The following is a 22,584-nucleotide window of genomic DNA, read 5'->3' as shown; positions in this document are numbered from 1 at the left end:
TAGGCTGTGCCTGCTGGCACCAGTGTCCCTCATAACAGTGGGTCCCTCTGGTTTGTCACCCAGTCCCTCCAGGGATGCGGCCCTGACCAATGGAAATACCCCTTTCAAAGAACCCGGAGGGGAAGGATGACCACTCTGCCTACCTTCCCTCTGACAACCCCACACCAGGACACTTCAGGCCTCCAGGCAAGATTTTCAGACCTAGCTTTCCTCCGCAGTGCCAGTCTCTGTAACTCACTGCTGCCTACAGGCTGCTGCTATGACTGTCCCTTCGAGCAAGTACACACACACACACACACACACACACACACACACACACACACACACACACACCTTACTTGGTCACTCAAAAACCAGCAGACAGCCATTTCCCAAAGCTAAGGAAGGATTTCTTGGGCACTGTATATATCCAGTTGGCTAATAAGAAAATATTCTCCCTCCAGCCTGGGCCTTGGCTAGTTAAGGGGTGGGAGGGACCGGGAGACGGGTTACTCCGTATTGTATCCACCGTGCTGCGAAGAACTCTCCTTCACTCGCCCCCCGCCTCCTGCCCGCTCTGGGCAGTCCGAGCCCCGTCCCCCGCGGCCCTTTCTCCACTCCGGGAGAGGAGGGCGCTGTTCGGGCGGCGAAGGGGAGCCCCCGTGTGTCTAGAAGGCCTCTCCCCACCCCCACCCCGTGTGAGTTTGTACTCCTTGGCATCCTTGCCTGGGTTGGGTGTTGGGGAGCTCAAATTGCAGCTACAAACTGGCTGGCAGCCAGGGGCCGTCTATTTAAAAGCGCCTGCTCGACCGGAGCCCGTAGTCTCTTTGGAAACTTCTGCCGGGGAAAAAGAGCTAGGAAAAAGCTGCAAAGCGGTGTGGGTTTTTTCCTTTTTTTTTGTTTCTTTTCTTTTTTTCCTCCTTTTCATCACCCCCTTCTCCGTTTGCACCCTGCTTCGGGCTTCACGCAGAACCTGCGAATTTCGAAGAGGTGCTGGCAGAGTGGGAGAAAAGAGGTGTTAGGGGCTTGGATTTGGTCTTTTTTTTTTTTTTTTTCCTCTATTTCCACATTTTCCCCCCACCCTCGCGGCTGCAGCCTCCGCCTTTTACCTGTTCCGAGGCAGCCGCGCGCCGCTGGCAGCTGAGGGTTAGAAAGGAGCCGGGTGCACTTGGAGATTTTAAACAAAAATTTTGAAGACGAATCTATTTTTCTCCCCCCGCACCCCCTCCTCCACAGCCTCCGATCTCATTATTCCGGTGGTGGTTTTGGGGTGAATAATTTTTGGCCCCCGCCCCGCAATTCTGACCAGGTCAGGCTTGGGGAGGGGTTGTTTCTCCCGCCTCCGATCCCTCTGCGTGCACCTGGCGCTGCTCTTTTTTCCCCTACCTGTTGCAAGTCCGTAATCTTTGCAACTGAGACTTGCTTGCAGGCACCCCAGCCCTCCATCGCTCCCTACATTTTGCAGTTGTCTGGCGGAGGCCACCTGCTCTACCTGCCAGAAATTTTCAAAAGAAAAATCAATTCTCCGCGCGCCCTCTTGGCCCCCTTCTCCCTTCATTCTCGCGCTCCTGCCCCGCCCCAGGTAAAGGGGGAGACTCGGAGAAGATGGTGCTCACCGCGGTCCTCCTGCTTCTGGCCGCCTGTGCGGGACCGGCCCAGGGCCTGGGCTCCTTCGTGCACTGTGAGCCCTGCGACGAGAAAGCCCTCTCCATGTGCCCCCCCAGCCCCCTGGGCTGTGAGCTGGTCAAGGAGCCGGGCTGCGGCTGCTGCATGACCTGCGCCCTGGCCGAGGGGCAGTCGTGCGGCGTCTATACTGAGCGCTGCGCCCAGGGGCTGCGCTGCCTCCCCCGGCAGGACGAGGAGAAGCCGCTGCATGCCCTGCTGCACGGCCGCGGGGTTTGCCTCAACGAAAAGAGCTACCGCGAGCAAGCCAAGATCGGTGAGCACGCTCAGTGTGCCAGGCAGCTATGAGGCGCACGGGCGGGGGACACGGCACAGGCTGGCCCGGCGCGCTCTGCCCAGCAAGTGGCTTAGAGCCTGGGTGCATCCCGGGAGGAGGGCGGGGAGGGTCCTTGCCCCTCGGGATTGGAACCCTGGCCGATCCTGCTACCCGGGTTACTGTCTAGCCGAGGCTCTCCCTGTTTTCGCTTCTTTTCCTCGCTCCTGCCCACACCTCCTCCACCCCACCCCTCCCCCCTCGACTAAACACTGACTCTAAGATCCTATTCAGTCTCCAGGTCCAAATCCCCAGGTACTGAATCTCCAGTCCGAAAATGTACACCTTACATTATTAACTCCCTCTCCACCACCCCCATCTACCCAATATGTTGTGGGGTGGGTTTGTTGGGTTTTTTTTTTTTTTTCCTGAACTTGAAAAAAAATAATGTCTTTTGTTAAAATATTGCTTTAACTGGGGACCTGGAGAGAGAGAGAGGCGTCGCCGGTCTTCTGTGGTAATTCCACCTTTGTCCTTCCCAGCCCCCTACCCACCCCACCCCCCCAGTCCCTCCTTGACGTTTCTATTCTCGTACCCCACCAGACACACACGCACACTCACATGCACACATAACACACGCACGCACGCACCCTTGGTAGCTAATGCCTTTTGGGTGGGGACTTCGATGCCCCTCCCACGTGCACACCCATTGCTCTTGACTCGATCGGATTGACCGCGGTCAATTATACAACATACTGAAATGCAAAATACCGTTTTTCCTCCCTGGAAAGGAAAGATTACTTTAGCCAAGCTCAGAGGCGGCGGGAAGGTGGTGAGGCGGTAAGTGGGGGAGGGCGGGAGTGATGGAAAGAGATAAGAAGGAAGGGTTTGGTGTTCCAGGGCTGGTGTTTGTCCCCGAATCTAACTCCTTTTCCCGTGCCCCAGTTCAGATTTTACCTAGGAAGAAAGGTGGATACAGGGTTGGGAAGCCAGAAGAGGCATGAAATTCAGACATCACAGCTTCCCCGCCAGTGCTAATCGCCCACTCTCCCGCGTTGCCCCTCAAGCTCTCAAACCAGATCACAAGTGGGCGTGGTGTAAATGGAAGAGGGGCCCTGGAAACGCAGAATGCAAAATCAAGGGGGCGGAGACGGAAAAGCCAAGCTCCCGGAGCCTCCCCTCCGCCTCCAAGTAGCCCCGCCTCCGGGTTGCCCCGCCCCCAAAGTCTCAGTGCCAGGAGTCTCGGGTTTAAAAGGTTGACAGAGCTCTACTTTTCAATCAGAACAGTTCTGCGCCCCTTAGACTGGGTTTCCTTTTGGAAAGTTACTTGATCTTAAATTTTTAGCAAAAGTTTAATGAACTCTACACAAGAGTCTGGGTTCTGAGACGTCGTTATCGGTCCTCTCCCAAAGGGGTTCAGAGTTAGCTAAATAATGTTTATTCTGTGTAGTATTTTATTACTGGGACAATGCTCTTCTTACTTCCTATCCCCTTCCATTACGAGCACCCCAACGTGAGTTTTCGTAACTGCACACTACAGACACTGTCGTGTAAGAAAGGAGTGCGTTGGCGCTTGAGAAGAGGCAGGAGACCTTTCCTGGGTTCGACCTGGATGCTCACAAACCCTGCAGGTTTTGCCTGTCACAGGAGGCCGTCCCTCCAGCTTTGCAAGAGGTAGTCTTTCTCCAGACTGCAGCCTGCAAAAAGGGAGAGAGAGCAACGTGCAGGCCCCGGAGGCCCCAGAGGCCGGTTTGTGAAGTTATTTTTATTAAGAGCCACTTTTCAAAGGCGGTCCCCCTCGCCTTCATCTTGTGGGATGTGGATTTGGAAAAGCTTAGCACGGGGTGGGGGGTGGGGTATGAATCGATTTCCTGGCTTGGAAGCGAGCGCTCTGGGTAACAATCCGGTCACATCGAAAGCATGCAAGCTATCGCTCAGCCGCCTTCTGGCCCCATTTTTATTTGCCCAACCGTATGGTTGGTGTGATGTGGTTGGTGTGGAAGGTGCCCGCGCGCGCAGCTGCTGGGAGAGCAAACGGGCGCATCCAACTTTCCAGTTCAACCCAACACACGCACACACACACACACACACACACACACACACACACGCTTTTGTCCCAAGCAAGATGCCTTTTAGACTTCTCTGCAGCCCCTTCCTCAGCCCCCACCTTCAAGGTGCCTCTGGACCAACACGGAGCAGCCTTCCTCCCCCTCCCGCATCCCCATCCCCATCCCTCTGGAAGACTCCACCCGCCTAAAGCAGGTGCCTAACCCACTGTAGTCGCTGGATGGCTGCCCTTGACCGGTGGCCGGAGTTGACGCCTTCCTCCCGGATGGATGGGATGGGAGTGGGCTCTCCTGGCTAGAGCTTTTCAGCCCGAAAACCACTGGGTGGGTCCCCCAAAAGTTGGAGATGGTGCAGCGACGGTACTTAAAGAGAGCTCAACGAACAGAGAGAGGGAGGAGAGTGTCAGCTCCTTTAGGCAAAATTACTGCCCCCTGACACTCCACCACCACTCCTCCCTACCGATACCAGCAGTGCGAACTTGGATTTGCCCCAAATTTAGATACAGACATAGATGATAATATACATATGCACATATATCAAAAAATATATGGAGAGAGAGAGATTTAGGGGGGTTTTCCAACCAAAAAAAAAGTGCATTTCTAGAATCAGAAATGGGGAGCTGAGGAGAGCGAGATGGCAGGCAGCCAAAGCTTCTGGGAGGAAGAGCGGAGGGCGGGAGGGGACTCGTGTTTTGCTAGGCGCGTTGCTGAGCAACGGGAGAGGGCGTCCGCCCGCGAGCCTGGTGCCGGGAGCGCTCCAGGCCCTGCATTTTATTCTGGCCAGTTCAGGGGCAAAGATAGATATAGAAACAGAGGGCAATGTGAGGGAGGGCTAGAGGGAGGCGGGAGACAGGAGTTATTTATTGGACCGAGCTCAATAAATATGGGCGAGCTGGGTCGAGTCAAGGAAGGACCGAGCTTTGCTCTCAGCTTTGTTTGGAGAAGGAGCCTTGCGGCTTTACTGGCGCACATACTTGCCCGGGTCTGGAAGATCTCTCTTGTGCCTGTGAGATATTAAGTTTGGGATACAGGGAGAAGTGGGTTCTGGGTTTCAGTTCTGTCATTTAGAAATAAGAGAGGAAGAACAGAAAATATGCTTCTGGGAAAGAAAGAAAAATTACCTAAATAAAAATGAATTCCGCCTTTGCTTCTTTGAGGGGTTTGGCCCTCCAGCACCCTGGCTTCCATTCTCAGCCTGGTCCAAATGCCATGTTGAAATCAAGTTCCAGAGTTAGGTTTATTGGCCAAATTTTTGTCTGGGTTGAACAAGATCACGGAAAACTGAAGGAGACAGATTCCTTTCCCACCCGTATCCCCTCCCTTTGAAACAAGTCTTTAAGAGGCTGGCTGTGCCCTGAGCCAACCAAAATGGGAGCTGGGAAGACGAGAGAGGGTGCTTTTAACTTGGTTTTTCTTGCCTTCCCCCTCCCCTCCCTTCCCCCTCTTTCTGCTTTGTCAGTTCAGACTGGAAGAGCAAGCACAGTTGGCCACAGTGAGAGCTCATTTTCTTTCCACTTCTCCCCCTACCCTCCCCACCTCCACCCTGACCCCTTTCTTATCCCTCCCTCCCATCCCCCCCCTTCTCCATCCCCCAACTCCAAGGCCTTCCCCTGAGGGCTTCAGTTTTAACTTGGAGCAGCTGTGCGTTAGTCCTGGGGCTTGGATTGGATTTGAGCAGGCAGGTGGGCTTGCAGCTGCAGAGGGGGGACCAGCCTGACCTAGGAGCCAGAGGTCACCATGAGGGTCACGGCAAAGGGCATGGGAGCAGGAATCCCAGCAGAAACCCTGGTCCCCTTAATGGGGAAGGGGGGGGTGGGGTAAGGGGGAAGGTGCTAACAGGAAAAGAAGGTGATTTTTGTTATCTAAAGTTTTTACTTTGTACCTGAGCAGTGTCTTTGAAACTCAGTTATTTAATGTATGGAAAATAAAATTTTGGAGAAGGGCCACCACACTCCAGGTCTATTGCCTCCAGAAATTGGAAGAACACCGTAAACAGACCAGGTACCAATGAGGTCCCACTGGAAGCAGAAGTGAAGAGGGAGGAGGCTGTTTGGTGAGGTTTTGTTTGAGATTTTGTTTTGCATTTTTACTATGGTAGGTCCAAAAGTTGCAACCCCCAGAGACCATCCTTCAAGTGTAATCTGGACATATGTTTTCCAAAAAATAAGATTTATTACATATCTGCAGGAAGAAATAAGCAAATTAAAAAAGCCAGTTCTAAGCTTCTGGTCCCCTCTCCCCATATCCACAGAATCCCCCATTCTTGTTTCAAGCTCCAATTCTTGCCATGATATCTGTTATGATGTCTTTTTTTTTTTTCCTTCTTAAATATAAATCCAGAGAAGTGACTGGAAATCTCTATGAGAGGCAAAGTAGCCTTTCCTGCCTGGCCACTCAACTTAGCTAGGTCCGAGAGTCTCTCCAGGAATTGCCTGGGTGTTGGCCAAAGAATGCTACAGCTGGAAGGAACCCGCAGTGATCATGGCATCATGGCAGTCAAGGCCCTCATTTTACAGATGAGGACTCTGAGGCCCTAAGTGCAAGTCACTAGCCCAGAATTAGGCGCAGGGTTAGAGGCAGAGCCAGGGCTAGAACTCAGCCTTAGAATCGTGTTGAGCCTACGCCTCCGTTCCGCTCTCCCTGGCTTTCTTCCTTAAGTCACTAGGTCTCTGGCCTCAGTCTGGTCTAACCTGCAATGAGGTCTTTGGCAAATATCACCCGAGACTGTCATCCCATAGCTTTGTGGGGGGAGGGGGGAGCTGGGGGGGGCGGGTTGTGAGGATGAAATAAGAACTCAGAACTGGGAGTGCTCCATTTGAGGGGAAGAAGTGAAGTGACCCCAAAGTGGAGAAGACAGTACCCCTTTATTTGCAATCCCTCCCCGTTCTGTCCCTTTTTCTGCACGGTCTTGCAAGCAAGGCTGGCTTAAGCCAGTGGTTTGGGATGGGGGCAAGGAGGGTAGTGTGTTCAGTCAGGACTTCAGGTCCATGTGCCAAACCTCATTTCCTGAATGACAGGGAGCTGTCCTGATGCGGGCAGGCAGGCAGGCAGGCCCTCGCTGCTCCTTGGCTAGGCAGCGGTCCACAGTCTCTAAGGAGCCCACGGCACAGAAGTGGCCGGCTTCCCATGGCAACCAGCCTCCACCAGCACGGGCTTCCATGGAGCCGGGCAGCAAGATGATGAGATCTGAGCTCGGGTGGGGTGGGATGAGGGTGAGGGAGTGATTGGGGGATTTGTGCATCAGAAGAAAAAGAGAGAAAACCATATGCCACAAAAGTTGATAAGGAAGAGAGAGAGAAGGTCACCGGGTTTTTGAACGTAGTCAGGTATGTGGGAGCTCTTTCAGAAAGAGAGGAGAGGAAACCCTCCAGATTACAGCTGGGGGCCTCACGTTGATCTGAGGAATTGCTGAGAGCCATCCTCATACAGCCTGGTTGCTGGTGCAGCTCCTCCTTTGGGGGTTTCTTAAGAAGTGGCAGATAAGGCTGTCTTCCCAATAGGTTAGACCAGCTGTCCCCAACCTTTTTGGCACCAGGGACCGGTTTCATGGAAGACAATTTTTCTACGGACCGGAAGCAGGGGTGAGGGGGAATGGTCCAGGCGGTAATGCCAGTGATGGGGAGCGGCAGGTGAAGCTTTCCTTGCTCCCTGCTCACCTGCTGCTGTGCGACCCGGTTCCTAACAGGCCACGGACCAATATCGGTCTGCGGCCTGGGGGCTGGGGACCCCCGGCTTAGACCGCCAGGTGAGCCCTGGGGGGTGTTTTAAAGTAAATAGGTTATCTTATTTTTGATCCCTCACTTAAACCATCAGAGATCAGCCCTTCTCTTACCAAATCCTGAAGCAAAACCCAGATTGAATTTGCACTCAGAACCTAGCCTCATATGACCTCTGCTGGTTTGCAGAGATGTTTTACATGGGCCCCTATTTTCCTGAACTGGGTAGATTGTACCATTACAGCTGTACTGGGGAGCTGCTCCCCAGTCTCCCTGTCACCTCAGTGAAGATGGCTCTCCTTCCACACCCTTTAGAACAGCACTGTCCGACTGAAATATAATACAAGCCACATACATATGTAATTTCAAACTTTCTAAGAGTCACTTTTTTTAAAAAAAAAAAAAGGTAAAAAGAAACAGGTGGAATTAATTTTAACTGTATGTTTTAACTCAACATACCCAAAATATTATAATTTCCATATATACTCAAAATAAGCAATTATAATGAGATATTTTACATTCTTTCATGTTAAGTCTTTGAAATCTGAAGTGTATTTTACATTTACAGCACATCTCAATTCAAACACCAAATTTTCATTGGAAATACTTGATCTGTATTTTTAGTTTTCATAAGATTTACAGTTGGAAAAGTAGATTCGTATACCTGAGTTGCCCTAAATATACTCAAAAGTTTTCCAACAACCAAGGATATTTTTTTTAATTTAAATGAAATAAATCTTAAAATTCAGTCCCACTAGCCACATTTCAAGTGCCAAAAGCCACATATACCTAGTGGCCACCGAACTGGACAGGGCAGAGGCCACCAGCAAGCCCCTCCCATACCTGAGAAGGGAAATACTGTCTCTACTCTCCTCCTGCCCCAAAGAAGTCAAAAAGGAAAAGAGTCTGAGCTTTAATTGCCAAACAGGACAGACTCCCTTGTTTGACCCCTAGCAAGTCTCTCTTCTTAGGGGAACCAGGGTTGGGAGGGGGAAAAAAAAAAAGTGTTCAAACCATCCGCTCCCTGCCGCCCCCTTCTGGTCATACAGGACTTTTCAGGGAATTTGGCTACTTAATTGTGCTGTTCTGAATGGGCCGTGATAAGTCACCAGTGGGAGTGTGGCCAGGTCGGAGAAACGGTCCCTCACTTCCTGCCTCTCCTCATCTCCCCTTCCCCCATTCAAGGCTGCCCCCCACCTCACCCCTCCATTACCTTCTGGTTTGGGGTGTATATAGGAAAGAGATAGAGACGTTTCTACTGAGCATGTGCCTTCCCCAAGTCTAGAGAGATACTGGATGGCTGGATATACTCATCTTGGGAGTTGCGCATAAGTGTGTATCTCTTATGGGTAAATTTATCACCAGCTGCCGCCCAGGGATCAAGAAATGTGTGCCAGAGTCATGGCCCTGAATCCTAGTTTGTCCCCAGGGAGAAAAAATAAGGAGGATCCTTCCTTTACAGTGGAGGATGTGCGAGTGGGACCCCAGCCTTTCATTCTGGGGAAGTGTCACCAACTTGACACCTGCCGTATCTACACTGCGGAAAGGTGGTGGGTCACCTTTTCTCTCTCCATCTTTAGGTAAAAAGACCTAGTGCCTTAATGCAGCATGAAGGAATGGGATTAGACAAAGGACAGACTCCCAGGCTGAGTTCTCTAAGTGGGAACCAGTCCTCAGAAGCTCTTGGGCAAAGCCCCTCTCACCTGAGGTTGGCAATCAGACTCCCCAGAGATGAAGGTAGAGCCATCACTTCCCAGCAGACCTTTCTTCAGTCCATGGCACCTGAGATCTCGTGATCTACAAGTAGACACCTGTCAGCCACATATCACAGCAACCAGATTTTTAGTTGATGATGGGAACAAGGGAGGTGGGAGGCAACAGAGACCTACCAAGGCAGAGACCTACGTTGAGAGTTCATTAGCACGTAGCAGCTCATAGAATCCTCACAACCCTATGGGGAAGGGGCTGTTGTCATCCTCCCCATAACTCAGATGAGAAAACTAAGGCAAGGAGAGGAGAGGAAGCAACTAAGAGAGGTCAAAGTACACCTGCACCAGGATTTATTGAACCACGGTTAGCAGCCCCATCTTCCTCCCAAGAAGGATGACTGAAGGTCAAGGGCTGGTAGTCTGGCTCCTGACTCTGTTTCTTTGCTTTGCTCTATGGTGTCTTTATTTCTGTGCTCAGGATAGAGATGTCACATACCCACGTTGGTTTTCCTGGCCTGAAATGGCGGGGGGCTGTAAAGGAGCTCAGGGGGCTAAGCCTGTTGCTCTCTCTGTCCAGTCACTAACTCTCTGAATCTGCTCCCCGCCTCTGCCATGTACCCCAGGTCAGCAAGACTCCCCTCCAGTGTCTTTTTGCAACTCCTCCCTTCTTGCAACTGGTTCCTTAGGGTAACAGTCGTTTGGGTTTCTTTTCCTCTTGGGAAGTCAGTGTTCCTTCCCTTCTCAGCCCATAATTCAGGTGAAGAAGAGCCCAGAACATGCATGTCTGTTACTAACCACAGAGGAAAAGAAAACAGAGTCTTCCAAGAGAGACTGGGGCAAGGTAGGCACTGGTCAGTGATGTTACGGGTAGGAGCGGGGACGGGGCAGCTCCCCTGGAAGGCTCTGCAGCCCTCCCTACTGCCCCTTTTTCTTTATGCAAAGGCACACACAGTGTAATTGAGTCTCTTGGCATCTGCAGCTGGGAAATGGTCAAACTTCAGGAGACTGAGACACGTCTCACATCTTTTTAAACAGTGAGCAGCTGATCCAGCGTTTTCGCAGAAGCCTTACATGTAGCAAAGAGCAGGAGACTGCAGGTTGGCTAGGATACAAGGCCAAGTGGAGAGGAGGCACGGAGAATCCAGCCATACCCAGGCATGGATCAGTGCCCTCGGACGAGCTGCCCAGGGGAATTTTCGGCAGTGATGGAGGTGTCGTCGATCTGCGCTGTCCAACACAGTAGCCACTGGCCACATGTGGCCATTGAGCAGCAGATATGTGGTTGGAGCAACTGAGAAGCTGAGTTTGTGATCTGACTTAATATTTATTCATTCCAACTGTATTGGACAGCACAGTCTTAGATCAAAGAAGCCCAGTAAATCCAGGGGACCCTACTTCTTCCCGCTCCTGTGAGGCTCACCTCCCTGCCGCCTTGTTCCCTCTGCAGCAGCTCCTGTGTTTAAAGGCAGGTGCATGGGTGACATGACCCCTCAGGGTATCCACTGAGCTCTAACATGCCGCAGCTGGCATTACAGAACTGCTCCTAGACCTCCTGCGCTCTGTCTCGTGAGCAGATTCACGCATCTCTCCATTTAAAGATTATTTATTGAAGACCATAGGCTGGAGAGACCAAGATAAATGACAAAGTTCTCCCCTTAAGAAGCTTACTGTTTGAATTCCACAGAGGGAGCTAGAATGAGAGGCAGTGGAAACCCAGCTCCCCTTTTCATTCCTTGTAGAGAGATTCTGGGTGAACCCCTCTTGTCTTCTGGCTAGGAAAAGAGACTACTCCCAGGTCCAAGTGGCCTGGCAAAGCCCCACATCCTTCCTGACCTGCGCGTTCCAAGTACACCTCAGCTTCTTCAGTTTCCGTAGGCGAAGTCACAATATCTGGTCCACCCATTTTCTCTAAGTTTGATTATGAGGTCAAGATAGTGTGGGAAACAAACACCAGGCTGGGCCCAGGCTGTTAATGGTGCCAAGGTAGGACTCACAGCCCTAGGGTGGAAGGTTCGATTGCAGGAAGCAGAAGGTCCCCAACTGGACCCGCCTCATCGCTGGGCTCGGGGAGCAGGTGGGATGAGAAGGCTTCCTAAGAGCAAGTACCTCGTCCTGCTGCTAAAGCACCTTGCGCGCCTGTGGGAGAACTACAGTGAGAGGGCGGGTTGGAGACCGTGGTGGGGCTTGGGGAGGGAGCATGCATTGGCACTTGTGCTGTGAGGAGCAGAGCCCGCCCTGGGATGCCTCTGGGTCCACACTGGCTGGGCCTGCACCCAGACACACTCAAGGTTCACTGGGGGAATTCCCTGGTGGTCCAGTGGTTAAGACTCGGCACTTTCACTGCCGGGGCCCTGGTTCAATCCCTGGTTGGGGAACTAAGATCCCACAAGCTTCATGGCGTGGCCAAAAAAAAAAGGTTCACTGGGACATGAGGATGGCACAGTCCTCAGGCAGGTTTTCGTGTTGCCCTGGGGAGTGGATGTTGCTGCCTCAGTGTGAATGCACAGCGCCTTATGAAGGAAGGAGAAACTGAGTTGCCCACCCTAACACTGCAGGGGCTGGGAGCATCAGAGAGCCCGGGTGGCAGGACTGGGGGCAGAACAGAGCAGAGAATCAGATAGTTATCCAAAGGTAAATATCGGGACAATATGAGAAGCCTTGCTTCCTTAGTTGTTGGATAGATCATGGAGTTAAAGGGCCCTGCCTCAACAGCTTCCCAGAGGAGGGAACAATAGTGAACATTCCCTTGCCCACTCTCTGCAGAATCCTTTCAAAATAACATCTAGAGATAGGAAGGGAGGTCCTAGATCTGTTTCCCTTCTTTCCCTGACCGTGTTTCAGGTGCAGATTTAAGAAACAGCAGGGGGTTACACACTGATAGCATTGCCCCCGCCCCACACCTGCCTTCTCCACCCTGACCCCCCGTGGTTCCTTCCCAGTCCGTGCATGTCAATCTCCCTGACTCTTTCCATGCATGCCGCAGACACACAAAGAGGGGAGGATTGGGGTGGTTGTCAGAGAAGTAGGGGAGGGAGGCACACAAATTCCAGATTTTAAAATTGTTTACAGTCCCTACAAGGAAGCGCCACGGACGTGTTCTGCGGCCATCGGTCTCCTCCGCCACCTACTGGCCGTATGGAGGTATTGACATGCTGGTCGACTGGGTTCCAGAACCTACTGCATTGCTAAGTTCCCTAGATTGCTATTCACGTGCAGGGCAACTTCCCTTATATCCCACCTAAATGCCTTCTGCAACCTTGCTCCATTTTCTTTGGATGCAACAGCTCAGGAGCTGCCAGTCTACTTGTGCCTTCTTGTTTTATCTAAAACTTAAACCCTTCCAAAATTGCAAGCCTATTTATGACTCAGCTACAAAGCAGCTGAGTAGGGCTAGTTGGCTCTGGCATCCCAGCTCCAGTCTTACTTTCCAGCCCTTTAATCTTCATGGCTCTGCCCTGGCTCCGCTCCAAGTTTCCACTGTCTCTCTGGAGCCTACAGGTGACCACAAGACCCTGATTAGTATCTTTGATACTCGACTCTCCCGCTGCCTAAGTAATAGGTCCCATGGGGTTAAGTGGCACCGAAACCTGGGAGGCACATCAAAACTTTAAGTCTGCCCTTCAGAAACAGCCAAAGAGACTGCAAACTGGGGAGGGTATGCCCTCAGGAACCCGGCCTTGGTGAGGCCAGGGGAAGGACAGAGGGTTTGCAAAAGTACTTTGAGTTCCTTAAAGAAGGCACTTTGTTCTCCATATCATCCTTGCTTAGTCTCAAAGCTAACACTTTTGGACAAAAGACCAAGAGAGGTCAAAGTAAATTGCCCCAAAGTTTCTTGAACCATTGTTAACAGCCCTATTCTCCTCCCAGGAAGGGTGAGTCAAGGTTAAGGGCAGCCACAGCACTTCTCAAAGATCCTAAAATATGAAGAGTCTTGAGAAGGGCTGCTGACGCTGGGGGAGGGTGGGCATTAGCCAATGTACTTCCACGACCACCAAAGCCAGAGAGAGAAGTTCCGTGAGAGAAGGTGAAACGGCATCTGGAGGATCACACCCTCTGACCAAAGGGACAGGGGGCCCCAAAAACAGGTGACCAGAAGAAGGTGGGTGGCACTCCCACCCCAGATATCTTTAAGAGCCAGAAATAGTACCGCTGGGATGGGTGCGTGTACTTGTGGACACAGGGACGGACTATTGGAGGGATTCGGGGAGCTGGAACAGCCAGCCACTGGGAGTAAGCAGTCCCGGGGACCTCTCCCGGTGAAGAGCCCAGATCCACAGGTGCCCCTGAGGACAGTCTGCTTTCCCTCTGGGCCAGGCCAGAGCAGCCCCCAAAGGAGATGCTCATCCTTCCTCCATGCGTCCCACACCCAGCCCTCTCGCCCTCCTCCCCTCCCTTCACCTGGTTACAATCTTGATTGGGGAAGGCGTGTGGCCATGCACACCCAGAATGCTCCCAGCCTTTCAATGGCAACCATCTCTTGCCCTCTCCCCTCCCCCACTGCTCAAGCGAGGGTCAGAGTGCTTGGGGATGCCCAGAGAGTCTGAGTGAAGTGTCAAGTCACTCAGTAAGATGTGACTAGGCAATGGTTTGCTTTTCCTCTCCTCACCCCCTCCCTCAAGACCTGGGCCTCAGGTTTGGGCCTGAATTACTAGATAACAGAGCCCTAATCTTTCACTTCGCACAGAGTCCCCCAAGTCAGCTTGCTCCACCCTGCATCCCACCCCCATCCTAGCTAATCCCACAACCAGGAAAAGTTGGTTTACGCCAAAAACATCCCTCTGTTAGCTAATCTCCGGAAGGCTCCATTCCACCTGCCAGGTGCATCACCTTGTTGATTTATCATCCCGGTGGGTTTTGATAGAGTCAGAGCACAGGGCAGGACATGGTGGGAAGAGGGAGTGAAAGGCCGGAAGGGGACAGGGATCCTGGTACTGAATTTTGTTCAGGGAGAGCCTGCCCACTGCTTTGTCATTTGCTTTCTCACACCTTCTTCTCCAGAAACTACTTCCCTTCCTCTCCTGCGGATAAATACCCAAATCAGCCGCCACCCAGGACACTGCGAACCTCTGGAGGCGTCTTTAGGGTGGGGCACTTCCCTGCCCGGGGCTTAAGGACTGGATTACCTATTTGATTAAATCTGACAAATCCCGAGCCAAGAGACAAACAGGTGCTTGGGTGCTTCCTGCCACCTGCCATCCTGACCAGGTTAGGCCAGGCGTCCAAATACCTCTCTTAACACACACCTGGAACTTCCCCTGGGCTGAAATCTCCTGCCCCGGGGACACCAAACAGTGTCCTCTCACAGAACTGCTCCCTCCCTGCACCTCTCCTCGACACCACCTCCTCAGATTCCTCTCCTTCTATTTCCCAACCCATGCCTTGCCATCTCAGCTCCGGGGCAGCCCGGTGAGAGCAGCGAGGGTGGACAACCGGATTCTTCTTCAGTCTATTTGAGTTATTCAGGGTCACCCCCAAAGCCCTATTTTCTTTTTCTAGAATTTGAAGAGAAAAGAGGGCAGTGAAGACAGGGTTCCCTGCCCGCACCCCCCCTGCCCTACACCTGCTCTCACCCTGGGCATCCTGCCCACCTGGGAAGAGCAATCGAAGACCTCCTGCCCTGGGTCTGCCTAGGCTGGTGAGATCAGGGCGCTGAGAGGAGGGACCCAGAGAAGGGCGCCTGTGAGATGAGAATTTCATGGAAATCTGTGAACCAAGAAAAGGCCGGAGGCTGGAATGAACAGATCGACAAATAAATGAACAAAGTCCTAGTTCTTTAAAGGTCATAAGTCAGCTAAATATAGACTGTCACCAAGTCACTGCTATATATAACCACTCCACCCGCAGCCAGCAGTCTGCCTCTCTTGGCCTGGAGCTGAGTTATGTCCCAGCCTCCCAGGGCACAGAGCACAGAGCCAGCTCTGAGAAGGAAGCAAGGCCCCGGGCTTCCACGTCACCCCCAGCCGCCGGCACTGATCCCCTCCAGACCCCACATTTCTGGCTTTCCCGGCTCCCCTCTTCCTGTTCTGCCTGATGGTCCCACCCCCCTGCCCATCCAGACACCCCAGGACCCTCCTGCCCTTGGTTTCCCGGCTCCAGATATATCTCAACTCCAGCAGTTCCGAAAACACCAAAAGGATGGACTTGGCCTCTTGTCCACGTTCTGGTTGTCGCCTACTTCCCCCGACAGCCTAGGTCTCCAGAATGTGGTCTTACATCACAGCCCCGCCTCCGGCCACCACCCCATCTACTTAGCCAGCCCCCCAACAAGCAAGCCCCTTCCCACAGCCCTCGCCCTCCCCGTCCCCAGAATATCCTCTCCCTCCTGTCCGACATCCCCTCCTGTATCAGCCTGACTTTTCCAACACTCTCCTACCCCATGAAGTCGCCCCGGATTTCCCACCACTTACACGAGTGTCGACTCGTGCCCTGGTTCTCAGTTCCCTGCTTTCCCCAGTTTGGACGAGTCCAGGAGGGCAGAGAGCCCGTGCCCTCACCCCAATCCTTCGAGCCTCGGGCTCTGCACGGCTGGGCCTCAGCCCCCTTCTCCCTGCAGAAAGAGACTCCCGCGAGCACGAGGAACCGACCACCTCCGAGATGGCGGAGGAGACCTACTCGCCCAAGATTTTCCGACCCAAGCACACCCGCATCTCCGAGCTGAAGGCCGAGGCCGTGAAGAAGGACCGCAGAAAGAAGCTGACCCAGTCCAAGTTCGTGGGGGGAGCTGAGAACACCGCCCACCCCCGGGTCATCTCTGCGCCTGAGATGAGACAGGAGTCTGAGCAGGTGAGTCTCAAGGATTCTCTCCCCATCCGCCTCTGCATCCACACCCCGCAGCCTCCGCCACCGCCCCCGCTTTCCACCTTAGCCCGCGTCTAAATGAGCGTGCGTGCCAGCACTTTATACGCCCAGGGGGCGCGGCAGGCGAGGCGGAGGGAGACCTTGGGTGGCAGGTATTGGGGACGGAAGGCGGTTACTCTCCGTACAGACCCTTTACCACGCCCCCCCCCATACCCCAGCCATGCTTTCTGCACGTCCTGGTGGTTCCCGCGGGTCCTGGCACGCCTCTCACCCCTCCTGTCCGCACACAGGGTCCCTGCCGCAGGCACATGGAGGCTTCCCTTCAGGAGCTCAAAGCCAGCCCGCGCATGGTGCCCCGCGCCGTGTACCTGCCCAACTGTGACCGCAAAGGATTCTACAAGAGAAAGCAGGTACGCCCCGTGCCAAGCCCCAAGTTCAGAGCACTTGCCAGAAACCTCCACCTCTAAATGCCTGGATTGCTGTCATTAACAACACTTTGTCCCAAACCTCCAAAATCCTTGCCCCCGTCACAGTCGTGATTGTCCCCATTCCCTCCTACACTATAATCTACTGACGTTTTAATGATTCACCTTACATACATGAATTCATCTAAAAAGGAAACTTTCTATCACTGCGTCACGTCACACGTTGGATGTGTTATTTTCTGATAGGCACACATAAATATATACATATACATGACTCTAAAACGTGTTTTAACCACATACCACTTGAAACCATTTAGTGTCCCATTCACAGCCAGGCTACCCTTTGGGCAACGGCTGATTAAGCCGTCATCTGAGCCCGTTAAGGAGTACACATTACCTTAGGGTAGTGATCTCAGACTTCCTAGGGCATCAGTATCACCCCGAGGTCTTGTTAAAACACTGATTGCTGGTCCCACCCCAGAGTTTCTGATGGTAGGTCTCGGGCAGACTCTGAGAACTCGCATTTCTAACAAATGCCCTCCCAGATGACTCTGATGAGGGCATCCCTCCTCTAGGTTAGGAGTCAAGAACCAGACAGCGTTGCGTGAGTGCTTGGCTCTCCTGTTTACTAGCTGTGTCCTCTTACCCCAGTTTAGTCAATGTCTCTGCCTCCAGTTTCTCATGTAAGATGGAGAATAATTGTACCTATTATTCTCACATGATTATGAGGAATAATGGACTAATCTTTATAAAGTACTTAGAATAGTACCTACAATATAGTAAGTGTTAGGCGGTGCCTTGTATGTGATACAGCTATACAAGTGATGCCTCCTATTATTACTATTATTGAACAATTTAATTTATCATCATTTTCATCATCATGATCATGATCAGGTTATATCATTCTCTGGAAAATACCAAGTTGGAGGACCCTGAATGGGTGACATAAAACAAAGTCGTAGGAGCTAGCCTAGGGAAGACTGCCTAAATCAGCACTTCCCCCCCCGCCCCCCCCCCACCATCCGCCCATGCAGTGTGGACACCAGAACCCCCAGGGTTGGGTACAGCTCCCTCAACTCTCCGGGGGTGAGGATCTGTCTTGAGGCAGGGAGGATGAAGGGCCAGGCAGGAGCAGAGCCTCGGGGTACAGCCATCCTCACTGCCTGTCACTCTCCCACCCCAGTGCAAGCCTTCCCGTGGCCGCAAACGTGGCATCTGCTGGTGCGTGGACAAGTACGGGATGAAGCTGCCAGGCATGGAATATGTGGACGGGGACTTTCAGTGCCACACCTTCGACAGCAGCAATGTTGAGTGACGCGTCCCCTCCCCATCTTTCCCTCACCCCATCCCACCCCCCTAGCCCCGACTCCAGCCAGTGCCTCCCTCCACCCCAGGACGCCACTCATTTCATCTCATTTAAGGGAAGAAAATACATATATCTATCTATTTGAAGAAACTGAGGACCTCGGAATCTCTGGCAAGGTCTCAACTTTGAAAACGGCAACAACGGAGATGCACAAAGCTAAGGAGACACCCCCCCCCTTTAAAAAAGTTTTTCGTTTTGAGGCAAGTTGAATGAACAGGGAGGGCAAGAGAGGAAGAACAAGAGAAAGAAAAGGGAGGGAAGCAGATGTGTGTGAGAGAGGGGAGGACGAGTAGTCACGAGAAGGAAAAGCAGAGCGTGGGCCGGAAGCAGCCGCCTTTACGTCCAGCCCCGGCCCGAGGTGGGGAGCCGCTTGGGCAGAGCGGGTGCAGCCCCAGGTGTGGCCTTCGATGACACCCTTGGAATTTGCCCAGTTTGGATGGGTCACAGGGGGAGAAAGGAAAAGACAACAGGCGTCAGTGCCTCTCCTGGATCAATCTCCGCCTGCCGCCAGCAGCTTGCACGGCTCGACGTGTCCTTCCTCTCCTCCCACCCCGACACTGTGTTCTCTCTCCCTCAAATTTACAAAACCTAAAATGCATTCCATTCCTCTCAACACAAAGCAAATTCATAACTGAGTGATATTAGATAGGCAGGTGTCCCTAAGTGGATCCATGAGTATGAAGTACGTGTGCATATTTCACTCCCCCTGCAGACTCTGAGAAATCAATCCACACCCCCCAGAGTGGGAAGATGGGTTCTTCCAGGGCGGCTAAAACTCTGCGCTGAACGAAGCCTGTAGTTTCAGCCCTTCATTGCATCCAGTTCGCAGCTAGCACAGCCTTTGTGGGGGAGGATAGGCTGGAAAAACAAACAGTGGGCTTGTATTTATCTACAAGGCTCCATATAGTATTATATAGGCATATAAATCTATTTTCTTGATTTTTTTCTTTCTTCCTTCCTTTCTGTCAAAGGTTTGCATTCACTTTTCCAAGTAGTTCCTCTGGGGGCATTGAAGAGCGTCCTTATTCTGGGAAAACCAAGAAAACCCATCTTCTTGTAATACAACCCATAATGCCTGCCTCCCATGAGCAGCGGCAAACTCAACCCTTTGTGGGACACAGTGTTGGATATTTTTCATGATTTCCCGTGTGTGTGTGTTCATGTACCACCAAGCCAGGTGGACGAGCACACCCAGCGGTGCACCCACCAAGTTCCCCAGGACATCCCATTCACCTTTAGACCCTTGGGAAGTCACTGTCTCTGGACTCCCACACCCAGTGAACCCAATAGGTCCAAGTTTGAGCCCCTGGTCCTGCCCAGCCTTTTTGTTTCATCTGGACAGAGCCTGCCTTTGGAAAGCCTCTTTCAGCCTTCACGCTGGCAGAGCAGGAGAGAGACTGAAATGAGAGACGGCAAAGAGAGAGATGGAGGTGAAAGGTTTAAATATGGGGAAACAGTAAAAGTGATTGTTCAGGCCAGAGTAGATGAAGCGAGGGGCAGAGAGCTGGAGAGACAGGGGGCTGACTGTCCCGCTCTAGCTTTGGAGGGAAGCGACAGAAAAGAGAACAAAGCCAAGAGACACTTCCCTGGGTCCCCACCTGATAATGCCTCTGGAAGTTAAGGGGAAGGAGAGAGGAAGATGGGGGAACAGGTTGTAAGAGAGAAATGTGCTTAATCCAGGCCTTGGATCCAGGGAAGGTGGGTAACTTTCGAGGGGTTCTAGACTGTAGCGGCTGGACAGAAACAGGATCAGTAGAGACTAGCCGTAGTTTGGAAGGGACAAGCCTATGTGCTCACCTGCCCACCTTCACCCTGCAATAAGGGACTGAGGCCAGAGAGGGTTTCAAGCTCTTCATCCACTCCGGCCAGTTCTGGCTTCCGTCCTGGGGTGGAGGATGGCGGAAAAGCCCAGGACAAGCGGGGAATGTGTGTTTTGGGGGTGCTGTCATTTGACAGCCAGACTTTGAACCAAGAAAAATCCCATCCTCCACGGACTCCCCCCAACAAGTGGGCAGCCCTGGGGCTGCCCTCTGAGGATGGAGATCGCCGGCCAGGAGAAGGGTCTTGGACATGGCGAAGGAGACCCTTTCTCGCTGTGAACGCAGCTTTCTCCACTCTTTCCTGATGACACGACGCCGTGGAGACCACACCAGCATCTAACTTGGGGACGGTGAAGAGGGATAGCTAAGGAGCAAACACACTCCAGCTAGTGGAAAGCCTGCAGCTCTGGAACTTGGGGGGATGTCTCCTGCTTCCCTGGCCAGGACGGTTGGCTGGGATGGAAGAGGCAGTCGATCTTCGCAGGACAAAGGGACTGAGGGGTTTGGCAGCCGTGAGGACTTCCCTGACCTGCCGTGTCACCGTGCCCCAGCTCTCTGCGCAACTGTCCCCAAGCCCCTGATTCACATTTCAATGTCTTAGGCCAGTATCGTCAGCCTTTCCCACTTCACTGTTCTTTCCGCCCATTCTTTCTTTGCATCATGATCAGTCGTCTACCTGGGATCTACCGAGTGGATACTGGGGGGTCATTCCCCCTAAGAAAAGACTGAACCAGGGATTTGCAGAGCTCTCCCCACCCCCCAAGGCCTGGACCTGGTTCCTGGTTCCTGAGAGGGGCTGTCTTTTCCTCCCGCTGTTTACTGGACTTTGAAGGGGCCTGTGCTCCTTCCATGGGCTCTTTGCTGTCAGCCGTAAGGTGGGGGATTGGGACCTGCTTTAACGCCACCCGTCTCTTCAGGCCTCCAAAGCTCACACTGACTAACCCAAACCTGTGAGTCTCTCTCTAGTGCTTGCAGGGAGGACGGGGCGGGGGGAGGATTCCGGTCAGCTGGCCACTCCCTAGAGGATGCTGGACCTTCAGACAGAGGGAGGTCTGGCCTGAGCCCAGGGTGGGAGCCCATGGGGAGGCAGACATTGAGGAAGGTGAGCCCTCCCCTGGGCGAGGTGGCGGGAAGGCAGGTGTGGTGAGCTGCCAGCTGTGAAGTCCCGGAGCAGGGACCTTCTTGACCCCAGGCTGCCTGTTGGCTGCTGTCTGCTCACCAGAGGCCTTAGGCTCTGGGTTTTCTATGGCCTCAAGTCTAAACGTTGGCCCACTGCGCCAACAGGAGGTCTCTCCCCATCCCCCTTTGACTCATGCCTCGCTCTGGCAGTGAAGACCTGTGTCTGCCTCTACTGCCAGGTCACTTAGGGAGGCCTAGCCAGGACTGATTCCCCCTGCCCCTAGAGCGGCCCCACGCACAGGGGCAAAACAGGGCATCTGGGACGGAAGAGACTCGAAAGTTTCTCAGACAGCCAGGCCTGGACAGACAGGCCTGGAGACATTTAGCCCCCACACGGAGGGGGAGGATGGGAGGCCCTGTGTGGTCCCATCCCTTGTCCCCTCGCCCATTTCCCTATCACCACCTCTGTGGTCTCCATGGTAACCCAGCAGGGCCAACCTCCTCCGGGGGGGCGGGCCTGGACCACCACTCTCCCACTGCCCAGCTCGTCAGCAGCCACAGGGCTACCAAGCAACTGCCCAGCCCCCCTCCAACTGGGGCAGTGCCCCCCCCTCCATCCACTTAGCCCCCAAGAGGGATCCAGCTCAGATGACAATTGCAGAGAGGAGTGGGCCAAGGAGAAGCAACCCTCTGGTCTCGGAGAGGACAGATTTGGCTTCCAAGAGAAAGGAGGCTCTATTTTGAGAGGTAGTGGGCCAAGGGAACGGAGGTTACCGGCCAGCAACCTGGGCGTTGTACTGTCTTTATTTTTAAAACCACTAAAGTGCAAGACTTATTTTGCACTATTCTCCATTTTTTTTTTTTCTCATAGGCTTTTGGTGTCTTTTTATAAACATACTTTCTTGGTTTTCTAATGGAATATATAGTTTAGCCATTTCCACAGACTCTGGCCTCCTCTCTTTAACTTTTTTTGGATGGGAGAAAGGGGAGGTGAGGGGGGTCAGCCGTCCTGCACCCGTTCACCCCGCCTCTCTGGTCCTCGGCCACCAGCCTGAGTCCCGGACCGTCCACCACCAGCATCACACAGTAGCCCACACGGATAGACAGTTGTCAGACAAGATTCCTTCAGATTCCGAGTTGCCTACCGGTTTGTTTGTTTTTTAGACAGCAATAACCACAGCACATATTACTGTAGTTCTTTATAATTTGACATACATACATACCATAGCGCTATTCTCTCTTTTTTTGTTTTCAACTTTTTTTTTGTTAATAAATGCTCATAATCTTTACTGGTGAAAAGGATGAAAAAAAAACAAAAAACCAACAAACAAAACCTGTTTGTGGAAAAAAAAAGAAAAAGAAAAAGCGGGGGGAAAAAATCACCTGAATGTGGAAGAGCTCGCCTCCTGTTTAGTGTTTTGTACGTAAGGAAATAAAAAACGAGAAAAACAAAAAAAACAAAACAAAAAACCTGAGGATCTCACGTTTTATTAAAAAAGTGAAGATTGCTGTATACTATTTATTCAACTTATAATTTATGTTACTCCTTGATCTTTGTCTTTTGTCGTGACAAAGCATTTATTTAATAAAGTTATGCATTCAGTTAGCCTGCGTCACCTTCCTCCGAGGGTCCAGGGAAGGTAGGCGAAG

The 22,584-nt window shown here is 52.5% G+C and overlaps 1 protein-coding gene across 2 annotated transcripts; it reads left to right on the top strand.

The window, feature by feature from the left end:
• The first annotated feature begins 609 nt into the window (after positions 1 to 609).
• IGFBP5 (insulin like growth factor binding protein 5) lies at positions 610 to 22,541 on the top strand. 2 transcript variants are annotated; one of them, XM_033427960.2, is made up of 5 exons: positions 610 to 1,918; positions 15,960 to 16,189; positions 16,495 to 16,614; positions 17,813 to 17,935; positions 18,051 to 22,541. In XM_033427960.2, exons 1-5 carry the CDS (start codon positions 1,585 to 1,587, stop codon positions 18,078 to 18,080), a joined length of 837 nt encoding a protein of 278 aa, XP_033283851.1. In that variant the 5' UTR covers positions 610 to 1,584; the 3' UTR covers positions 18,081 to 22,541. The 2 variants fall into 2 exon arrangements, with proteins under 2 accessions (XP_033283851.1, XP_004262786.1); XM_004262738.4 differs by having other exon boundaries at positions 612 to 1,918; positions 17,813 to 22,541.
• The last annotated feature ends 43 nt before the right edge of the window (positions 22,542 to 22,584 follow it).

This window comes from Orcinus orca, chromosome 7 (genome assembly GCF_937001465.1).
Source record: "Orcinus orca chromosome 7, mOrcOrc1.1, whole genome shotgun sequence".
Lineage (NCBI taxonomy): Eukaryota > Metazoa > Chordata > Mammalia > Artiodactyla > Delphinidae > Orcinus > Orcinus orca.
The sequence above is the reverse complement of the archived record's forward strand: the minus strand, read 5'-3'. Positions and strand labels throughout refer to the sequence as shown.